This window comes from Stegodyphus dumicola, chromosome 8 (genome assembly GCF_044657685.1).
Source record: "Stegodyphus dumicola isolate Sdum_Otavi_A_Nest chromosome 8, ASM4465768v1".
In the NCBI taxonomy this organism is placed as follows: domain Eukaryota; kingdom Metazoa; phylum Arthropoda; class Arachnida; order Araneae; family Eresidae; genus Stegodyphus; species Stegodyphus dumicola.
In genome coordinates this window covers 110,322,126-110,346,102 of record NC_140775.1, presented here as the reverse complement: position 1 = coordinate 110,346,102, position 23,977 = coordinate 110,322,126, and the positions used below count along the sequence as shown (strand labels likewise).

At 33.4% G+C, this 23,977-nt stretch overlaps 1 protein-coding gene across 3 annotated transcripts in view; it reads right to left on the bottom strand.

Moving 5' to 3' along the window:
* Nucleotides 1-1,086: 1,086 nt before the first annotated feature.
* The window catches only part of LOC118184869 (BOS complex subunit NOMO3), a 57,212-nt gene continuing 34,321 nt past the window's right edge, over nt 1,087-23,977 (bottom strand). For 2 of the 3 annotated variants that reach the window (XM_035354594.2, XM_035354595.2), the window contains exons 6-7: nt 8,978-9,088; nt 1,087-1,586 (exon numbers count right to left, since the gene is read on the bottom strand). In XM_035354594.2, coding sequence (XP_035210485.1) covers nt 1,134-1,586; nt 8,978-9,088 — 564 coding nt within the window. In that variant the 3' untranslated portion in view covers nt 1,087-1,133. Of the gene's footprint in view, nt 1,587-8,977; nt 9,089-9,233; nt 9,345-23,977 lie in introns of those variants that run through there. The other variant, XM_035354596.2, reaches the window with a different exon arrangement.

Sequence of the window (23,977 nt, the reverse complement as noted above, 5' to 3'; positions counted from 1 at the left end):
TAAGCAAAACCATGTAAAAACAAATTGAAATGATAAACTGAAACTTAATTTTCATGTGAATTTTCAGCACTGACTCTCCCATTCTAGAAATTTCAATTTGTTTCAGACAAAGACCACATTTAAGGATTGCCATCCATCAATATCCAGTCTTTGTAGTCAGCTTGATGAAGCCACAGTTTATTGAAAATGTACTTTCCAGGCATCTCGTTCCTATTGGCGTCGGAAGGGTTGGAATTGCTCTGATTTTGGCAAATATTTTCAGATTCCCCCCTTTTTTTTTCTCGAGCACCTTCATCATCACTTTCACCTCTTAAAGAACTTAATTAAGGACTTTTAAGGACCAAAAATCATTTTTGAAAAAATTAAGGACTTTTAAGGACCGTACGAACCCTGGCCACAGATGATGAGGTAAAAGAAGCAGTTCAAGACTGGTTATCCTCACAAGCGGCAGATGTCTATGACTTAGGCACACAAAAGCTTAGGTTATGACAAATAGCTTAGGTTTCCTTTTTAGCACATGGTATGACAAATGTTTAAACAAATATGGAAACTATGTAGAAAAATACAGAAAGATGTAAGGAATTAAATAAATAATTAAAAAAAAAAAAAAAATTGGGGGGGGGGGAACTGTCATGTTTACGTTTTATAAGAAATTGGACTTTACTTTCCAAATAACCTACACATTAAAAGAAATTGTTTTCTTACGAATTGGTATTTAATAAACATCTAAAAACCAAAAACATGTCATGCTATTCAAACAAAAGAAAACAACGTACCCGTTAGCATTGAAAAGCAATTTTTTCCCCTTATATATGGCAGTTGTTATTTATCAGAAGGCATTTAAATGTAATAAAATGCCGTTTCTTAAGATTCAAATATTTCGATTCTGTGTTCCCATTGTTTGCTAAAAATGACTTCAAAATTTCTGTATTCATCATTTTTAAGTAACAATATGGGAAAAGACTTAAAAAAAGTTTGATAGTATTATAAGTTTCAATCAGACTATATGCAACAATCTGCATTTATGGATTAATTTTTAAAAGAGAAATGAGACAGTAGGCTATAAATAAACAGATATAGTCAAAATCAACATCATGTGAATATTTTAATTTAAAAATTAATATAATACAAAATTATTGTACCCTCCGAGGCCTTGTCTTCCTACGAACATTTATATTTTCTGATGATACACTTTCTGCAGCTGATTGTGATTTAGCAGGATTTGCAATCGTAGTAAATAAGTAAAATATATGAGAAAGCAAAGGCAAAAGTTTAGAATAATTATAAGCAAGAAGTAAAGAAATAATAGCTAATGGAAGAGCCAAAACAGAACCTTGAGTAACTTCTTGCTCAATTGATTTCATTCGAGGACTGAAAGAAAATGTAAAATGGTAGAATGAAGTATTAGCACAAAAGGTTACGGATGGCTGTTCAAAAATGTAAGCATTTGTTGATAATGAGGATTCAAGTTGCAAAACATATGTTCTATTATCAATAGGCATTGATGGCAAGTAGAAGAAACTGCTTTGGCCCAAACTAATGGAATGAACAATTTGATCAGGTGCATCTTCTCGATACAGACGGACCTAAAAATGGATGTAATTAATACGTAAACATAAACAAAATGTGGATTATATTTCTAAGCAAAAATAAAAAAAGTCTTCTATCAAGATAACTAAACTTAATGATAACAACACACACAGCGAAATTTCATCTTATATTTAATTTGAAGGTTCATCACAATATTATACCCATTTTTTAACATACACAGAAAATAAACATCATATAACTTGTTTTGTATTAGCTGAGAAATGCTTGGCGCCAGAGCTGAATCTTGGCTAATGGTGCATGCGCCGCCGGAATTGGCACTGAAATGTATTCTGTGAGAAACTTGATTTTGTGGTACATTCAAAGTTGCGATTCATATGTTATGCTGTAAGGTGAAACCTAGCGCCTGAGTGTCGCTATGGAAAATAAATGTATTGAAACTGTGTAATGTGTGTGGAGTTATTTTATTATGATATATAGCTATCAACAGGAAATAGAATAAGTCAATTCAAGTTTTGTGGTCCGTCGAGCCGGAGCAGCTAATGAAGTTTTTGAGACTGTGATATTATTTTCGGTTTGTAAATTGAAGAATTATATAGGATACTTCAAGATTGAAGTTCCGTAGAAACAAAAGGGTAAGTACCCTCCTCCTTTTTGAAGCTCTTTATCTGTTTATTGACTTTTGCTAATTAAAATGTCACTTAAGGAGATATTAGCGAAAAAACATACATTGAAAACACAGATAATAAAATTAAAACAAAAGGTTGCGGATGAAAATGTCCAAGGAAGTGACTTGGAAGTACTAAAGAATAAATTTAAAGTGTTTGAGACAGAAATAAATTCTAATTTCGATTCTTTGTTCGGGGTATGTACGGAAGAAAGTATTGATGCTTATGTAAAAGAGAAAGAAGAGATTGACGATATTCTCTTAGATGTAGAAGTCGAATTAAATCATAAATTAGCTAAACTTTCCAAAGAAATTAAATCGGAGCCTTCGGTTTGCACGAATACCGAGAACAACGTTAAATTACCGAAAATTACTTTGCCAACGTTTTCGGGTAACTTACATGACTGGCTTTCATTTAAAGATATCTTTTTAGCCAGTGTTGATTTAAATCCTAATTTAACAGATGCAGTCAAATTACAGTACTTAAAATCTGCGCTAAGAGGTGATGCTTATCGTATTGTGCAGTCAATATCCATAGTTAACTCTAATTATAAATTAGCCTTTTCATTACTAGAAGAAAGGTTCTCTAATCACTGTGAACAAGTGTATGCTCATCTGAGACGATTTATGAATATGCATCCTATGCAAAATGAGTCTGCGTCAGCAATATTAAACTTAATTGACATTACAAATGAATGCGTGGGATCATTAGAAGTTTTAAATCAGAGTGTTAACGGTTTTTCTTCCAATTTATTTGCATACATTTTAGGCCAAAAATTAGATTCTAACACCAAAATATGGTGGGAAAGAGAATTAGAGAAAGAGAATTTGCCTAATTTAACAGATCTTAAAGAATTTCTTAAAGATCATGCAAGAACTGTCAACGCTTCAAATAGTGTGACTAACACAAAAAAAGTTACACATAGAGTTACTGCAGTTGTTTCTAATGCAAATGAAAAGCATATGCAGAATTCGTGTAGGTTATGTAATTTGAGCAATCACAAGCTTTTTAATTGTCCTAAATTTCAGAAATTTAGTGTAAAAGAAAGGGTAGGATTTATGAAAAAACAGAATTTATGTTTTTGTTGTTTTAATTTGCACAGTGTGAGAAATTGCCGTTCTAATTACTTGTGCAAGAAGTGTAAGAAAAAACATAGCTTTCTCTTGTGTTATCAAAACGAAAATAATTCCATTGGCACTACAGTAGAAAGAGCAGACACTTCAGGTCAGGAGTTAGGTGATCAAAACAGCAATACGTTAAATGTACACGCACCTGCATTTCAAGCTAAAACTCAAAACGAAACCTTTACAGCCGCTACGGGTACTAACAATGGGAAAAACGTGATTTTATCTACTGCCTTTGTATTCATTAAGACTAATGATGGAACTTTAATTAAGGTGAAAGCGTTATGTGATAGTGGAAGTGTTTCTTGTTTTTGTACCACTGAATTAGCGGACATACTTAATTTAAAAAGGGAAAAGACAAATATTTCGATTCGCAGTATATCAGGTATTTCAACTACGATAAAAAGAAAAGCAGTTGCCCTTATCTGTAATCAGGAACAAACGTATAAAAGGAAACTAGAGGTTTCGGTAATTCCAAAAATAGCTGGTTTAACTCCCGCAAAGTTTATCGATGTTAGTAACCTTGTGATTCCTGAGAAGGTGAATTTAGCAGATCCGGAATTTTATAAACCAGATAAAGTAAACCTGTTGCTCGGCGCGGAAATTTTTTTTATGATATGTTATGATCTGGTAAAATCTATGTTCCTAATACAGGCTTGATATTACAAGAGAGTGTGTTTGGATATATAGTTAGTGGAAATGTAAATGATTCATGGAGAAATAATTTATTGCATTGTGGGTTAATAAATGATAATTCAGAGAGTGAATTGGAAATGTTTTTCGAACTAGAATCATTAGGAATTAAAGATGATCCTTATTGTCATGAGGAAGACAAAGCATTGGAAATATTTAATAAGACAGTTTGTTTTAAAGCTGGTCGCTACGAGGTTACTTTACCTTGGAAAAGGGACTGGAGGGAATTAGCTGATAATTACCGAGTAGCGGAAAATAGATTAAAAACTCTTGCAAAGTGAATGAATTATGACAAAACACTGTTTTCTACATATAGTGAAATATTAGATGATTATTTCAAGCAAGGTATCATTGAAAGAGTGTCAGATGGAAATATACCTATCGGTAAACCAGTTTTACCTACCCCACCAACTGGTATTTAGAGAAACCAGTGCTTCAACGAAGACTAGAATAGTGTTTGATGGCAGCTCACATGAGTTCGGGCAGCTATCACTGAACGATTGTCTATGGACAGGGACAAATTTAAATCCTAATGTGTTCCATCTGCTAATTAATTTTCGATTAAATAAAGTTGCAATTTCAGCGGATGTAGAAAAAGCATTTTTGCAGATTGCTTTGGCAGAAAAGGATCAAGACACAGTGCGATTCCTGTTTGTGGAAAACACACAATTAAATGATCTAAAACTAGCGACATATGGATTCAAGCGTGTAAATTTTGGGATTAAGTCAAGTCCGTTTTTTTTTTACTGCAACAAATAAAGAACACATTAGAAAATATCGAGATGAACAGCCAGATGTATTTGAAATATTGAATTCTTGTGTTTATGTTGATGATTTTATTACTGGACAGGACAGTATAGATGAGGTTCTAAGCTTATCGCGTAAAGCTAAACAAATTATGAGTGCAGCAAATATGAACTTGCGTAAATGGGTATCCAATGATCTTGAGCTGATGAGAAAATAGGAAAAAGAAGAGTTCGAGATCCATCCACATAAAATCAATGACTCAAACGAGACACTTAAGATCTTGGAAATATCTTGGGATACTAATGAAGACAGTCTGAGTATAGACACAGACAGCTCGATGGAATTCCTTAAGAATAAGCGTAATACAAAACAGTTCATCTTGAAAACTGCCGGGAAGATTTTTGATCCCTTTGGGTTAATAACTCCATTTACTGTTAGACTTAAATTCTTGCTACAAGAACTTTGGGTTTGAAAATTGACATGGGGTGATGAACTACCTGTCAAGAATGGGCAAAGTGGTGCTGTGAGTGTCATCATCTAAGTAAAATTGCAGTTCCAAGATTCATTTTGAATCCCGAAGCCGATTCCATAGAGATCCATTGCTTTTCAGATGTCAGTCAGAGGGCGTACGACACTGTTGTCTACGTAAAACTGCGTAAGGAAGAAGAAATTTCTGTGAGTTTTGTCGCATCAAAATGTTGTGTTGCATCTGTGAAAAGAATTACGTTACCTCGCCTTAAATTACTTGGTGCATTACTAGCAGCGCGTTTAGGTTCTGGAGTGAAAAAATTGCTCGATCAAAAGAAATCCTCGAGAATATTTTATTGGACTGATGCCAAAATAGTGCTATGCTGGATTAAAGGTACCAGTACCACATGGAAATCTTTCATCGCCAACAGAGTTAACGAGATTAAGAAGTTAACACAGCCGACAGAGTGGTTCTATTGTTCAACAAAAGAGAACCCAGCAGATGTTATGACGCGTGGTGTTCAAATTGACTTTCTTGTGAACTGTTCCAAATGGTGGTCATGCCGTGAGTTTCTAACATGCTCAGAGATTCCTCATCAGGACTTATCAATTGAGGTAGTTGAAGAAGCGTGTCCAAATGAACTGAAAAGGGACAATGAACTGCATAACGATTCTAATTTAGTTTTAATTGCATGTAATGAACCAAACCTCTTTAATGATATTCTTAATTTGTCTTCTAATTATTCGTATTGTAAGTTTCATTTCCAGGTTTTTCCATAATCTTAAGAACCCTCAGGCAATGAGGTATGGAGTATTTACTTTAGAAGAGATAAAGGATGCTGAGGTGTATATTTTATTAGAGGCCCAAAAAAGTAAGTTTCTAGAAGAAATAAATCAATTAAAAAGAGGTAAGTGTGTAAACCTCAAAAGTACTAGTGTAGAACTAAAAAAATTGCAAAAATTGGTTGAGTGTCCAGATGAAAATTTAGCGAGTTTTTATACCACTGAAGGTATAGAGTGGAAATTTATTCCTCCAAAGTCGCCAAATTTTGGCGGAATTTGGGAGGCCGGGGTTAAATCATTTAAGAGTCATTTGAAGAGAGTTATTGGTAATCAGTGTTTAACTTTAGAAGAAATTTTAACTGTTTTAACTGAAATCGAAGGAGTATTGAACTCAAGACCTCTTACTCCAATTTCAGCTGATTGCAATAATTTTGAAACTTTGACCCCAGGTCACTTGTTGGTTGGTAGACCTATCACAACTCTAGCTGAGCCAGATTTATCCAACATAAATGAAAACAGACTTTCTAAATGGCAAAGAATCACTAAGTATAAACAAAAAATTTGGAAATTATGGAAACGTGATTATCTTAATAATTTACAAGAACGTCACAAGTGAAAATTTTTAAAGGATGATGTTCAGTCGGGAACTCTTGTATTAATAAAAGATGAAAATTTGCCTTCAACCAAATGGTTAGTGGGGAGAATAGCTGAGGTTTTTCATGGTAGGGATAACAAAATAAGAGTAGTAACTGTAAGATTGCCTAATCAGCATTTGCTGAAACGAAATGTTCTAGATATATGTATACTTCCTGTAGAATGATGGTTTATTTCTATTATAAACTGGTATTTGTTGTAATAATTTGAATGTATATTTTTCAATATTGTGAAGTAATTTATTGTAGTGCCTTTATACTTACATTTATTGAAATAATAGTTTTGAAATTATTAATTTCAACGGCGGGAGTGTTTTGTATTAGCTGAGAAATGCTTGGCGCCAGAGCTGAATCTTGGCTAATGGCGCATGCGCCACCGGAATTGGCACTGAAATGTATTCTGTGAGAAACTTGATTTTGTGGTACATTCGAAGTTGCGATTCATATGTTACGCTGTAAGGTGAAACCTAGCGCCTGAGTGTCGCTATGGAAAATAAATGTATTGAAACTGTGTAATGTGGGTGGAGTTATTTTATTATGATATATAGCTATTGAGGGAAATAGAATAAGTCAATTCATAACTATTTAAATTTATTAAATCAAACAGAATAACATATAATTACAGTAAAACATAATGCTCATAAAAGTAGTTGGACATCACCTCCCTGTACCATGTTCCTATTGTTAGAATCAAGTTGTACATTTGAAGTTCTTTGTAATTCTGCAACTAAATGAAAGACAATTACCACAAACAGAAAAACAGATTGATGAAATTTGAAGAACGTACTCAAAACTGACCCCGAAGCCTTCTACGGTGAAGGGGGGCATAAAACAAGCAAAGCAAGTGTCTAAGTTTGGAAAATGTTATCAGAAATGATCTATCTATTTATAGATTGGTAGAAAAATGGATAACAGTATGAATCATTGATCAATGCAAACACATTATTATGGAGGAAATCATATTCACCAAATTTACCATTCAGGTTTGTTAGCAATAAAACTGAATTTTTGGTTTGTAGTTTAACAATGCTGGGGCATAGCCTTTATTTTTTTTTTCGGGGGGGGGGGGATCAATTAGACTCATGCTCCCTGACGTGAAATTTTAAAGCTCATCTTAGTTCAATGTATCTCAAGTAGCACTGAGAACAAATGACATAAATTCTCCCCGAATTCAAAACAAGAATAGGGACTGAATCGTGTATTTTATTGTTAAGAGTAAAAATACTAATCGATTTGAATTTCTGTGATATATTTTCAATTTTGTAAGTGACAGGGGGAAAGAAAAGGACAAAAACTAAATATTATTATTGAATGTAACAGAATTTTTTTCTTAGAACTGGATATTTTTTTTAACTGCTTTGTCAATAATTCCAGGTGAGTGATCTTTATCAATGATATGTTCAGAAATGGGTGAAAAAATTTGAATTTGAACCACTGACCAATGTAGAGAGATTATTATGGATATGGAAACCCCAAGGAAATCTAATTCATCAACTGAATAGTTTGAATGATTCTGGCAGAAGTAAAATTGAATTAATGGTTCATTGGGCAAGAATGCTTGGCAATAGATAGCACCATGTGCTTCACTACATTAAATTTTTTCCCTTTTCGGTTATTTCTTGAAATTTCATCAATTTACCTTTCTGTTGGTGATGCTTGTCTTTTTGGAGATGAAGAAGACGATCATGTTCAAATCGTAGAAAGAGCTTCTGCTAAAATAAAATCCCTGCTGTGTTTTTTCCCACTCTATTTTACTTGACATACGACTCAAAATATTAAATTATTAAAAAATTTGCATTCCACAGCATGTTCTGGACATCTGTAAGTCTCTTTATATTTTAAATTCTGTTCTGCCTTGAGGAATATTTTACTAAAGACGGTCAAATGCTTTACACTGACTTCTTCAACTACTTTCATAATGCTAATCTTTTTCTCTAAATGCAAATTATCACCAAATGAACTGGTATCAAAACTTTGATTTTATTTAATAAATTGACAAGTCTTAATTTTTTTAAGCCTTCACAAATAACCAACAGAGGCATATCATCATTTTCTTATTTTCTACACCATTTCATTACAATATTTCTAATTTATTTCATATGCTAATAATAGTAAAGAAATACAATATATTTCTTTAAACATATGCCCAGTTCATTATTTTAATGTTAAAAGAAATGTTCAGTTTAAAACTCAGTTCTTTCCTTTACTGGGTTAATAAAGATTTATTTATTACATTTATCACAGTATTGCAAAATAAGAAGAGAAGGAAATATTATAATTTAAAAAAGCTAACCTTTAGGGTTTGCAGATACTCTTGGCTAGTCAAGACATTTCCACTTGCATCCATTTGACCATAGTAACGGAAGACTATTAAACGCACTCCAGTTATATCACCTTGAGTTACCTACCAAAAATATAACAATATACTCCACTAAGAACAAAACATTTTAATGCATTAAAGAAAGCTTTCACTATGCTAATTTTATGTCCTGCCAAAATATAAATTATTGCCACTTAAACTGCAAGATCAGTGCATGACTTGTATTAATACAGACCAGTGGTATCCAGCCAATTTTGCCTTATGAATGACTTTTACCGGTGTTTTATATTGGATTTATATTTAGCCTGGTGTGGCCTCAGTGTCCCCAGGTGTTTTATAACTGAAAAATAAAAATTTCATCAAAATACACGATTTTACAGGACGGTTTTGTGCTTTCAGATAATAGGTAAAATTAATACAAACCTAAAATAACTGAAGAAAATCCACTGATCAAATGCATAGGTCCAAATTAATTTTATTTCAAATTAGAAAATAAAAAAAAGCACATACTAATAAACTAATTACTAAAACAAGAAATGAAACAATTGTCAAATACCCCAGTAAATCAGTACTGCATTATATCATAGGATTATAGTCAGATGAGAAAGCTGGAATAACAGAAATTTGGCAATTATAGTCGAGGTTTTTAGATAGAAAAAAGTCAATAATAGAAGAACTATTATAGCCGTAATGCGTAGGTTCATCAGAGGTATGAATAGTATAATTTTTATTTTGAATCATGCCAAAAATTTCTCGTCCTTTTCTATTGCTAGCTCCTTGATTCCAACATTGTTGCTTAGCATTAAAATCTCCTCCAATTAAAGCAGGAGAGTTAAAATCCAGTAGCTGTTCAATTTCAGAAATGATTGGACTATTATTAGGAGGTATATAGATATTAGAGATAATGAATTTTTGTGCTCAATTTGAATTTCAATAGTATTACTTTCAAAAGAGGAAGAAAAATTTTGTTTGTATTGACGTTGGATGCCCCTTTTAACAAAAGTTATAATTCCACCTCTGCGTCCGGCTTCTCGATCCGTACAGTAAATAGAATAATTTGCGTAAAGCACTTTTAGCGCAGGTTTCAAATGTGTTTCCTGTATAAGAATTACATCAGGTTCCAGTTCTAAAAGAAGATTGCCAAATTCATCTTTTTTGTTAAAAAGGCCATTAGCATTCCATGAAAGAATTTTGATGTTTCTCAGATCAATACTGCGTGGCATTAAGGCAAATACTAATTTTGTCAAGAAGGTCCACAATTGCACTTATTTTTTGTCTATAGGGGAAGTTTGCTTCTTCATAGTTTTGAGGCCTTCTATAATAACAGTCCATATTGTTTTTAATGAACCCAAATTAAATAATTCTGAATAGGTGGAGCTTGTGGTTGGAGTTTCGGATAAGTTGGAGTCCTTATTATTTTCAGGCTTCGGAGAATCTATTTCTTCGTTGAGAGGTGGAAAGTTGTTGTCTTGTAAACTCCAAGGATTTTTGGTTGGTGGATTGCTGGGTATAAACTTTTGCTTTGTTTATGGTCTGGCTGGACACTTGGAGAAGTTAGATGGATGTGGACCACCACAATGGCAGCAAGTGACAGGCTTATCTTTGTCAACTGAACAGTTTTTAGGCTCATGATTTCCACCGCAACACACACAAACCCAGTCACGAGTACATAAAATTGAGCTGTGGAAGTATTGCTGGCAACGATAAGATTGTAGAGGGCCAGACCTCCGTTTTAAGGCCTCAGCAGTGACATTCATATATCCGATGTGCTTTATGTGATAAAACTTCCCTGATGCTTTACTCTTAGAAAGGTGAAGTAAGAAAAGTGGCATTGGCTTATTTTCCTTTCTGTTTCTCATGACAGTGATATGATTTATGGTAAAGCCTTGGTTTGTTAGTCCCTGGACAATATAATTGGGGTTCATGGTCACTGGCAGGCCTCTGATTACGACTTTAATCACTTTTTCTTCAGGCAGAAGAAATGTATGGGCTTTAAGATGTGTTTTTTCTATGATTTTGCGAATAAAGCGGTGAGAGTCAGCATCTGGGGGTTCAATTTGTAGTCTATTTCCTTTAAGAGTGCCCATTATCTTTCTTCCAGTTTGATTACTTAAATCTTCAAGAAATTCGTCAGCTTTAACAATATTATCCCCTATTATGGGTGGAACTCCATTTTTTTTATTTTATTTTCAGAGAATTTCTTTTTGGTAGTTTTTGGAATAGTGGTACATATAGATGGTTGATTAGAAGTGGGTTGGTGGTCTTCTTCAGTATCTAAGTTCATTGAGTCATTATCGGTTTGGAGAAGTTGAAATTTATTATTAGTTTTATGATTTGGTTCATAATTTTCACTCTCAGAATCTGAAGGCTTTTTTAGTTGCATTTCCGTTGTTTACAGAATTCACCTCCAGTTTGATGAGCTTCGCAGTATTGTTTCAAGTCGTTTATTTGTTTCTGTAAAAGTTCATTAGAACTCTTGAGTTCGTTGATAGTTGCAGAGCATTTTCTTGTTCTTGTAATTGGTTGACGGCTTTTGCATGTAGCAGATGTAGTTCTTTGATTGTTTCGGGTGAAAATCCAACATTTGTTTGACTTAAGGCATTTTCAATGTCGAGTACAACTTGCCTGGTGGAGTTAACATTATTCGATAAAGTTATCTTGTGACTGAGGATGTGAATAAACTGAGGATCTGCTAAGGATTTCGTGTAGTCATAATCAGAAGTTTCATGTGTGAGTGTGCTGAATCCTCCATGTTTGTTGTATGCGCAAGCGCTGGGTCTAACTGTAAATTTGACCTGACATCAGCACAAGATGTCATGCACAAGAAGAAAAGAGTAAAAGAAGTTGCAATCTACTCTACTAGAAGACTCGAAACTTCTGAGTAGCCTTGCAACTGAATTTCTCACGAGACCTCTGAACGCAGTCGGCGACGCGGCTTGGAGAGAACACGCAAGAAAGAGATTCAATGAGTTATACTTGCCGGGAAGCAGGGACAGCAGCTGTAATCCAAACCCGTAGAACGCAGGTGTGATGCTGGAAGGCAGGTGTGCGCTGACTCGGCAAAAGCTCGAATGAGGGCTTTTGGAACTCCAGTTTGTATTCAGTTTCCATCTTATTTAGATATCAGAGGTAAGTTTTTTTTGCACCAGGTAACAGAGTTAAACTAATAATGTGATGTCTAAGAGAAAGAAGTTTTAAATGGAACAAGCATAAATTCAAATTGTAAAGCCCATGAATTACTATTTTAACACCGAAAATGCTAGATTTAAGTGAGAATAGTGATTTTGATACTGAATTGGAAGTTTGTTTTGCTTTTACCTCACAATCCAGCAGAACAGTGGCTATTCCATAATGAACTCGATCTGTTAAGTAATTGAAGACCTTATGAATTTACAGGAATTGCAGAAGTAAACTTAATTCAAAGTTATGTGAATGAAATTGTTTTTTTCACCATTTTTTTTGATAATCTAATGAACATAACAGTTGGAGAAACTAATAAGTTCTATGAACAAAAGCTGGGTGAAAATTCATCTTCATCCAAAATCAATATACTCCTCTAGATGTGCCTAAAATGAGGGGATTCCTATGATTACTTATTCTGCTGGGATGGAATTAAAAAGTTCGGCCTGAAAATGCGTTTCAAAACTAATGAAATGATAGCAGCTAGATTATCTCACACACTGTCTTTGTTCTTAATCATTTATGCTACAATATTTCAATATATATTTTATATATATATATAGATTTAAGTTTTTTACAACATTTTATCAAGATGAGTCAAATATTTTATTTTGAATTCAGATTTTTATTAAAATTTTTTCAGAATCTGTTGATATTCTGTATTTATGATTAATTACTGTTAGATACCACTACAGAAAAATATCAAAACAACTGATAAAAAAGTATTTTTAATAATTTTTTTTTTTTTTTTTAAGTTAGGTTTATTACCGACACGAAATATTCCATCTCACGAGATCGTACAGATGCAACAACACACCGTCTCCAAGGTAGTTGTGCTAGGCGGCATACTGCTGCATAAGAGGGTTAACTACTGATGCATATATGACACACTTGTCATTAAGGGGTTAACTATATGTTATTAGTGAATTGAAAGCATATGCTATGTTTTTCTAAAATACGTTAATAATTTTTATTTACTCAGGTGTGAAGAAGATGATAAGAGCTGTATGTCATTTGTAACATACGTAATTGGTTTATCAATGATATTGACACTTTTTTAAATAATGGGGGGTGTATAGATTAAACCTGAATTCAAGAAGTCACACTCATTAGCTCATTACAACAGGGTTGCCACTCAAATAGGAGAATGAAATTTCCTGACTTTTCCAGGTTCGAGAAAATTCCAGTCTATCCACATAATGTACGTTGGCTGTGCTAAGAGGTAAATTAATTATGGTATTACTTGTACTGTGTAGCAAATTCACTTAATTATTCAATAAATCCCAGAGGACATTTATTCTTAATTATTCTTGGTACACTTTGTTTGATAATTTTGTTTACTTTTCCGCTTAAAAAACTTAATAAAATTTAAGATATGTACGTTGGATAACAATTGTATGTTTTATTTAATTATTACTCATGATCATCACCAGTTCAACATGAGGCTAATTCGGTTCTTATAAATCACAACGCAATGCTAAAAGTTAGGTTAGATTTTAGGTAAATTTAATTTGTGTGAGGTGTATTCTTAAAAGGCACTGTTCGGTGTCTGAAAGAGTATTGCTTGGCAGCATTGTTTTACGCCAAGCAGAGTTTGGCTTTAGTGTAACCCTAAAGTTATTTCGTTTTTGCTTTGTTAGTATGAATGATTTCTGACTTGATGTAAGAGCATATGGTTGCTCGCTCTTAGCTAAGTTACATAGGTAACTATAAGCACATGCGTGTGCTAGATTTCAATAATGTTGTTTTTATTAAAATAAATTTGTTATAGTTAATATTACAGTCCACTTACTGAAGTTAAGTATCATTAAATAAGTTTGAGCTATCTTCGGCAAGAACAGTTTGGTCTCACGTTAGCCGGAGAAGAATATGGCTACTAATATTGTTTCATTGAATCGCCAACGCGGCGTAGTGAAAACGAAACTCGGAGCCTTGATAAAATTCCTTGATGAGTATAAAATGGAGGAGAATAAACTCAACCATGATGTTATTATGAAGACTAAATTGGATTCTTTGTTGGAATTAAAATCTCGGGTTAAACAACTCATAGTGGAATACACCAATTTGCCAGAGGAAATTGACTTGAAGGATAATCTAAGCATTACACAAGAATTGGAAGAAAGCATCGAAGAGTTCGAAGTAAGATTTAGAATTTTTCTTTCTAATTTGTGAAACAAATAATACAGATAAATTTGAAACCAAAACTGCTTCTAAATCAAATTTTAAACTGCCTGATTTACCTCTTCCTCAATTTTATGGTAAATATGAAGATTTTAAAAATTTTAAAGTGCAATTTATGTCTATGATTGGTAATAATAATAATTTAAATGATACTGAGAAACTGTTTTATTTGAAAGCATCACTTAAAGGTGAAGAAAAAATGTTAAGAATCATGTGAGGATACATTTGAGTCGCTATTTTCTGCACTTGAAAGCAGATATGAAAACAAAAGAGCAGTAGTTGATGCCTTTATCAATAATTTGTTGAACTTTGAAAAAATAAATGACTCACCTTCTCAGCTGAGATCACTGGTAGATAATGTTAAAAGATGTTTGAGATCTTTAAGTGTATTAGAATTTGATAGAAATAATTTATCTGATGTTTTGATATTAAATATTTTATTGCATAAATTAGATAGAGAATCTAGAAAAGCATTTGAACTAAACGTAAAATCAAATGAAATTCCCAAACTTGATGAATTTTTAGAATTTCTCGAAGAAAGAATTCGCATTCTTGAAGAAATAGTTTTCCTAAGCAGAGCTATGCTACTAAAGTATCAAATCAATTAAGTCACTCTAGAAATTCAAAATCCTTGGTAACTAAAACAAACCCTTTTCGAAAGTGTATTATGTGTAAAGAACCACACCCAATTTATCATTGTTCAAAATTTAAGAGTATTTCTGTTTCTGAGCGGTATGATTTTGTTAAGGAATATAAATTATGCATTAAATGCCTTTCTCCATCACATGTATTATCGCAGTGTAAGGCTAAACTCAATTGTTATGTCTGTAAGAAAGACACACATCATTCGCTGTTACATAAAATTGACGAAAAACAAAATGAATCATCGAAAAACAAAATGAATCATCGAAAGAAAATGAATTGACCTTGAACCTTTCGTCAGTGAATAGGAAAGTGGACTGCCCCTCTCCCCCCCACACAACTTTGATGGCAGCTGCAAATAAATCTAAATTTGTGTTAATAAATACAGCGATTGTTTATCTTCGCGATGTTTACGATGAACGAATTCCTTTTAGAGCCATGCTTGATTCAGCTTCGACTTCTAATTTTTGTACTGTAGGTGTTATGAACTCATTAGGAATAAAATAAGAACGAGCATTTATTCCAGTTAGTGAAATAGGCAACACTATTTTGAATGTTAAATCGCAAATAAAGACGAGTTTATCGAACTTAGAAAAGGAAAATGGATGGGAAATAGAGTTATTAGTTGTTCCCAAAATAACTGACATGACACCATCGAAATCTATTGATATTTCGAAATTAAATATTCCGAAAGAAATAAAGTTAGCTGATGATGAATTTTTCAAGGCAAAAAAGGTAGATTTATTATTAGGTGCGGAATTATTTTTTGAATTTTTAAAAACAGATAAAATACGTTTAGAAGATAATGAGTTACTTCTTCAAAACAGCTGCTTCGGCTTTTTAGTTTCTGGAAGCATTAGAATTCCAAATGTAAAAAATTATGACTTAAATTATTGTTTTTTGTCAACAGAAATTAATTCGTTAAATAACTTAGTAAAGTCATTCTGGGAAGTTGAAGAAGTAAATGAAACTAAATCTACAGTTAATTCTGAATTAAATTATTGCAACGAACTTTTTAAAAACTCATTTTACCGGCATGCGGATGGAAGATATGTGGTTAAAATGCCGTTCAAGCCAGATATTGGTGAAAACATACAATTAGGGGATTCAAAGGAAATCGCTGAAAAAAGACTGAATCAATTGTGGAAACGTTTGTCGAGTGATTCTGTAATGAAAGAACTTTATGTTTCATTTTTAAGGGAATATGAATCATTAAATCATATGGAGAGGATGGAAGACTATTCTGAAACTGAAGGAGGATATTTTCTTCCTCATCATGGCGTGCTGAAACCTGATAGTAAAACAACAAAGTTACGCGTTGTGTTCGACGCAAGTGCCAAAACTACTAACGGTTGTTCATTGAACGACATATTATGTAAAGGTGGAATGATTCAAGAGGAACTTTTTTCCATCATGATACGGTTTAGAAAGCATATTTATGCATTTACTGCCGATATTGAGAAAATGTTTCGACAAATTGAAATATTGCATCATTAAATCATATGGAGATATCATCATCGCAGACCAAATATCAGAAAATACTTTGGAAGGAAGATGAAGATAAGCCTATAGAAATATACAGACTCAAAACGGTAACTTATGGCACAGCATGCGCTCCATATTTGGCACAAAGGACTCTTCAACAGTTAGCGAAGGATGAAGAAAAGGATTTTCTTGTAGCATCGAAAGTGGTCTTGGAAGATTTGTATGTAGACGACTGTCTTACTGGATCTTCGAATTTGAAGGAATGCATTCAGCTCCAGAAAGATTTGACAGAATTGCTCCAAAGAGGAGGAATGAAGCTACACAAGTGGTGTACTAGTTTTGATTCTCAGAACTCTGATTTACAGAATTTTTCATTTGATTGTAATAGTAATACAACTGTGAAGACGTTAGGTATGTTGTGGAATAATAAGAAGGATACATTGCAATATAAAGTTACTGTTAATGAAAAGCCTGATGTTACGAAGAGAGATGTTTTATCTCAAATAGCGAGATTATATGATCCTTTAGGCCTACTCAGTCCTATTATTAGCAAGGCAAAGATATTCATGCAAGCACTTTGGTTGCTTAAGCTAGACTGGGCGGAACAGTTACCACCACCTCTTGCCAATGAATGGAATGTGCTTATTAAAACTCTTCAGAGTATAGAAAATATACAAGTACCTCGTTGCATTTTAAAAGAGACCTTTTCAATGCTCATTTTACAGGGATTTGCGGATGCCTCCAAGAAGGCATTTGGGGCAGTGATATATCTTCAAAGCATTACAAGCCCTAGTGAATATTGTAGTAAACTTCTTTGTAGCAAATCTCGTGTAGCACCAATCAAGACTATGACTATTCCTAGATTAGAACTATCAGCATGTCTACTCCTCTCCAAACTTATGCAAAAGGTTAGAAGCTTTGAAACTCAAAATTGATGACGTTAAGCTCTGGTCAGATTCAAGCATTGCTTTAGCCTGGATCAATACATCACCGCATCTTTTGAAAACCTTTGTGAGTAATAGAGTCTCACAAATTCAACAACTTACTTCTAACTATCAGTGGGGACATGTATCTTCAGAAATGAACCCAACCGACATCATTTCCAGAGGATCAGATGCTACAACTCTTGGATCTAACAAGCTGTGGTGGAAAGGTCCTGATTTTTTAAACAAGGACAATTTTCAAGATAAAAAGGGACTTAGTGATGAGCTTTATTCTTCAGAACTGAAACCAGTTACGACTTCCTTGTTGACTTTAAAAACTGATTCATTCTTTGATGACTTCCTAAAAATAGCTAATGATTTCTTGAAACTAATACGAATTCTTAGTTTACTTTTCAGATTTATCTACAACTGTAGGAACACAAGTGAGAAACGAACAGGTAGTATTAGTATAGATGAAATGGAACTGTCAAGGAATACACTCCTTAAATATATTTAAGGTAGGTATTTTGCAGAAGAAATTTCTTTGTTGCAGAAAGGTCTACAGATAACATCAAGCAGTAAGTTAAAATATTTTGATCCCTTCTTAGATGAAAAAGGTCTGTTAAGGGTAGGTGGTAGGATAAAGAATTCTAATTTAAGTTATAGTCAAAGACATCCCATTATTTTGCCTGCCAAGAATAAGTTAACTGAACTTATATTTATTTATTTTCATGAAAAGGATTTTCATAATGGTCCACAATCACTATTAAATTCTATTAGACAAATTTATTGGCCCATTAATGGCAGGAATATAGCTAGAAAGATAGTCCAAAGCTGCATAATTTGCTTTAAGGCAAAACCAATAATTTCTCAACAACTAATGGGAGAATTACCTAAAGAGAGAATTAATATTAACTTTACATTTAATTGTTGTGCTATTGATTACTGCGGCCCATTTTTGATAAAGTACAACGGGCAACGCAAGGGTAACTATCATAAGATATATGTTCGTATTTTTGTTTGTATGGTGACAAAAGCAATTCATCTAGAGATTGTCAATGACTTAACCGCAGAAGCATTCATTGCTTGTCTGAAGAGGTTCTTTGCCCGACGAGGTAAACCAAAAAAAAAAAAAATATTTAGTGACAATGCAAAAAACTTTGTTAGTGCAAATACAGAAATAAAAAAATTAATGAGTATTTTTCTAAAGCAGAATGGAACTTTAGCTACTTTTCTAGCCGAGGAAGGTATACAATGGAAGTTTATACCCCCAAGAGCACCAAATTTTAATGGTCTATCTGAAGCAGGAGTAAAATCCTTTAAATTTCATTTTAAACAAACAGTAGGAAATTCAGTATTAACCTACGAAGAATTTTTGACAGTAAATGTTCAAGTAGAGGGAATCTTAAATTCTCGCCCTCTTACACCGTTAACTTCTAATATTGATGATTTAAATGTTTTGACCCCTGGTCATTTCCTTATAGGTCGATCGATCAATTCAATAATTGAACCCAATTTTACAGAAGTAGATAATAACAGACTTAGTTTATGCAAAAAACTACAAAAATGGTACAAAATATATGGAAGAACTGGACTAATAATTACTTGAGCACTTTGATTCAAAGAAATAAATGGATGATTGCTAAACAAAATATTAAAATAGGGGATATGGTAGTGATTAAGGAAGAAAATCTTCCTACCTGCAAATGGTTGTTAGGGAGAATTGTAGATGTGTTTTATGGGAAGGACAACCTTGTGCGAGTTGTCTCTGTCAAAAACCAAAAATGGTATTTATAAACGAGCAGTTACTAAAATTGCTGTACTGCCAATTGAGAAATAATGTACGAATTTTTATGTTTATTTGAAGGTTTGAATTGTAATCCATCATATTTGTTCTTTTCACAGTGTAATTACTTGTATTATAATTTGTGCATTAATTTACATTGTATCATTTTGTATTGTATGAACATTTATTACTTTTTTGAATTCTACTTATTGTATTGAAATTAATATTTCAACGCCGGGCGGGATGTTCGGTGTCTGAAAAAGTATTGCTCGGCAGCATTGTTTTACGCCAAGCAGAGTTTGGCTTTAGTGTAACCCTAAAGTTATTTCGTTTTTGCTTTGTTAGTATGAACGATTTCTGACTTGATGTAAGAGCATATGGTTGCTCGCTCTTAGCTAAGTTACATAGGTAACTATAAGCACATGCGTGTGCTAGTATTCAATAATGTTGTTTTTGTTAAAATAAATTTGTTATAGTTAATATTACAGTCCACTTACTGAAGTTAAGTATCATTAAATAAGTTCGAGCTATCTTCGGCAAGAACAGGCACCTTAACACCTGAAAACACAAATATAATTATAATAGGAGTTGTTTTCTCCACTGAAGATTGAAATTTGAATCTGCCCAATCTGGAATAAAATAAGGCTTTTTTTACCGACATTCTGCAGCTAAACGAAAGAAAGAAATCTATTTAATGATATTTTTTTTACTAAATTGAGGTATTTTATATTTATTTCGCAGCATACATAAGGAAAAAATATGTGCATTAAATTTCGTGATGTCATCATACTGCTAGAATTAATACTGCTAAGAGCTGCATGTCATTTGTAACATACGTTAATGGTTTATCAATGATCTTGGCACTTTTTAAATAATGAGGGTATCAGAGATTGCCTTTCAGCTTTTATTTAGCGTAGATTAGACCTGAACTCAAGAAGTCGCACACATTAGTTCGTTACAAGTAAAAATAATTTAAAAATTACTCAAGTTCAATTCAATTTTTATCTGATGAGCTGTTAAAAAATGAAAGGTTTTTCCTTCCAAAGTTTTTTTATTTTGTTAGGAGAACTTAACTTTCTTTGGTTATTTTGTTACTGAATCAGTGTATTGCACTTTTATAGCTGAGAACTGGGAACTAAACATTATTCAAGACATATTCTTGACTGTAGTGTGTTAACAGGGCAGTGTGTCTATCACTGTTACTGTGAAGCCAATGACCTTAAAATTTGTGAAACAATGTGAAGGCAGTGCCCTTAAATTAGTATATCAACTTTTAATTTAGAATATTAAATACCTAACAAACTATGGATATCTTGTGTGATGTGTTTTCTCTATATCATATTTGTGGTCTGGTAGAGTTGGAGATAATAAACTAGACGAGTAGAGATTATCGACAATGCCATTCCTTTCTGCTAGAGCTATTATGCGGTTAGCTATTGATAAGGAAAAGCATTTTAAAAGAGTTTCAAAAATCATACAAACATTACGTTGACTACCTTTTAACTGATGCAGAAACAACAGATAAAGCCACAAGAGTGACAGAGGAGCTGAAAAATTATTGAACAGAGGATTTGTGCTAAGAAAGTTACTTTCAAATATTTTGGAAGTGGTTGCACTTATTTGAATGAAATGAACAATGTTGAACATCCACTAGTCATAAAGAATGATGAAATGATAAACGCCCTAAGGATCTAATGACCCAAACAGTGATAGTTTTCAGTTCACAATTTCTAACAGAAATAATGAGGTAGTTACAAAAAGAACTATTCTTCCTGAAATGGCATGGATTTATGATACTTTAGGTTGGCTTGCATCTTGTGTGATTTTTATCAAAATATTTTTTCAAAAACAAGGGTGAGAAACATTCTCGGAATGATCAACTTCACAGAAGCTTAAACACTGAATGAGATGTATTCTATCAAGAATTTTATGTTTTGTCAATGATGAAAAAATCTCTACAATTAGTCATAGAACCTGTTAAATGTACAACAGCATCAGGTATTCTGTACATACTGAAGTGTCATTTGTATCCGATCAGTACTCCAAATTATAGTGAAACTTTTAACTTCAAGATTTTTAGTGGCACCAAGACATTTTCCCAGTAAAGGTGCAATCTTTATTCAGATTGGAATTATGTACAGCATTTCTTTTTCCCAACCTATTTTGAAGACTCTGTGACAGCATCTTCAGTAGATATTTATCTTGGACAAGAGAGACATGAATAATTTCTGGATGCTTGAGATTTAGAAAAAAAAAAAAAAAAAATTATTCTGCAAATCCTGCAAATAGAAATGAGGGTTTCTTGTCTATAAAAGAGCTGCATGACACTGAAAGGGTAATAGTGAAATAACTCCAGAAGTCACAGTTTTCCAATAAATTAAATTGCCAAAGATTAGAGAAGCAGCAGAATTCTCTGCTTGTCACCATTCATTTACGAATGTGGAATTCTGAAAGTAGGTAGCCGTCACAAGAATACACTGATTCCAGAGGAGCAGGAACATTTCATTTTACTTCCTAAAAAATTATCATGTCATTGAAAAGCAATAAAGCAATATCATTTGACACATCTGCATGCTAATCTAATGCTTCTATAAGCTGCATTATGAGAGAAGTTTCAGATTACTTCCTCAAGAGGTATAATTAAATTAGGAAGATTTTATGAAAATGTACTGTATGCTGCAACCATCTGTAAAGTGTGCAACAAGTTAAAGCTGACCTTTATAATTCCAGAGTTCAGCCTATTGTGTTCCCATGTGTAGGCGTTGATTTCTCTGGACCCTTTACAGCTAAATATTTTAAGAGAACAGAAAGACATAATAGGGATATGTTATATTTGTGTCTTCTTATGCTTCACAATTAAGGTAGTTCATCTGGAATTTATGAATGATACTTTATCAAAGGCTTCTAAACATCCTAAAGAGATTCATTTCTCATCGAAGAAAATCTTCAGAAATCTACAGTGATTATGGTACAAACTTCATGCTGCAAGTAAGGAGCATGCTACAGAAATTACCATACTTCAGAAGAATAAGGCAATCTTAAATTTCCCAGCTTCTGAAAACATAAAATGGATGTTCAACCCTTCTTCAGACTCCCATTTTAGTGGTCTTGGCCAAGGTGAGATCTTTGAAATTTTTTCTAAAATGAATATTAGGCAATCAAAATCAAAGCCTTACATGTGAAGAATTTGCAACAATAATAATGAAGGTCAAGGCCTGCATAAATTTCAGACCGCTTTGTCATTTGTCAAATGATCCTAATGATTGTTCTGTTTTTATTCCTGCACACTTTATTATACGAGGGCCATCCAGGAAGTAGATTACGTTTCCGTCTGTGTCCGCTAGGGGCGGGGCTAGCGCGGCCATCTTGGGGTCAGAGCGTTGCGCAGCTCAGTCTGCATCTAGCCGTGCTAGTGAGAGGTTCGTGCTGTGCTCCGTTCAGATACTGTGACGGTTTGAAATGTCTGCGTTAATTGAAAATCCCGCGAGCTGCGAGGTGCGCTCAGTAATAAGGTTTCTGACTGCAAAAAACTGTAAACCGATAGAAATCTATCGGCAACTTCGTGAAGTGTATGGGGACAATATTATCACTGAAGGTGGAGTGCGTCAGTGGGTCATAAGATTTCAAAATGGCCGAACCAATGTTCACGACGAAGATCGAAGTGGGAGACCCAGCATAGTGACCGCCGAACTTCTCGAAAAAGTCGATGCTAAAGTCCGTGAAAATCGAAATTTCACAATAACGGAACTTTCTTTGAGTTTTCCACAAATTTCGCGAAGTTTGTTGCACGAAATCATCAGCGAAAAGCTTGGTTACCACAAGTTTTGTGCAAGATGGAAGGCAAGAAGAGGTAACGAAGTGGTTGAAGGCGCAGGCGGCCGAATTTTTCGACGAAGGAATTTCCAAGCTCGTACATCGCTACGATAAATGCCTTAATTTGTATGGTGACTATGTAGAAAAGTAGTATTTGAGTGTGGCTTTCATCTGTATATAATAAAATTTGTTTCCTATACTTTGTTTATTTTTTTACTCCAAAACGTAATCTACTTTCTGGATAGCCCTCGTACAAAAGGCATTGACTTCAGTGCCTGAAAAACCCCTTGGTGGTAACATCAATAAACCAGACAAATGGAGAATTGTACAATGAATGTTGCAACAACTTTGGAAGAGAGTGTCTTCTGAATATCTGTTGACACTGTAACCCAAGCCTAACTGGCACAAGGCTCCAAAAAAAACCTAGAAGCAGGAGATGCTGTCCTGATTAAGTATACAAATTTATCTCCAAGCAGTGAAGCTAGTGTTGGATTATAAAGATGTACAATAAAGTGAAAAGTGTAAAGACAATAAAGTGCATACAAACAGAAAATGGAATACTGAAACACAAAATAGCAAAGGACAGTTAAAAATTCTGAAACAGGCATTTTTTAGCTTAAAAAACTTTTGGACTTCTTATTTTTTGTTTTGGAACTTATTATTAAGTGAAAAACTTTTGTTTTAGTGTTATATGTTTTGTTTTAGTTCTTATTTTTCATGTTAATTTCTTATACTTGCTGACGGTTGTACTTAAACTATCTTTAGGTGTTTCCATGGTGGTAATGTGTTAGATGGCTTTCCAATATTTATTTAGCATGGATTAAACGTGATGTCGAGAAGTCACACACATTAGTTCACGAAAAGTAAAAGAAATTTCAAATTAATAGAATTAAGTTCAGTATTTAAGATGAAAGATTTTTTTCCAAAGTTTTTCTGTTCCCCTAAGAGGCAAACTTTTTTTTT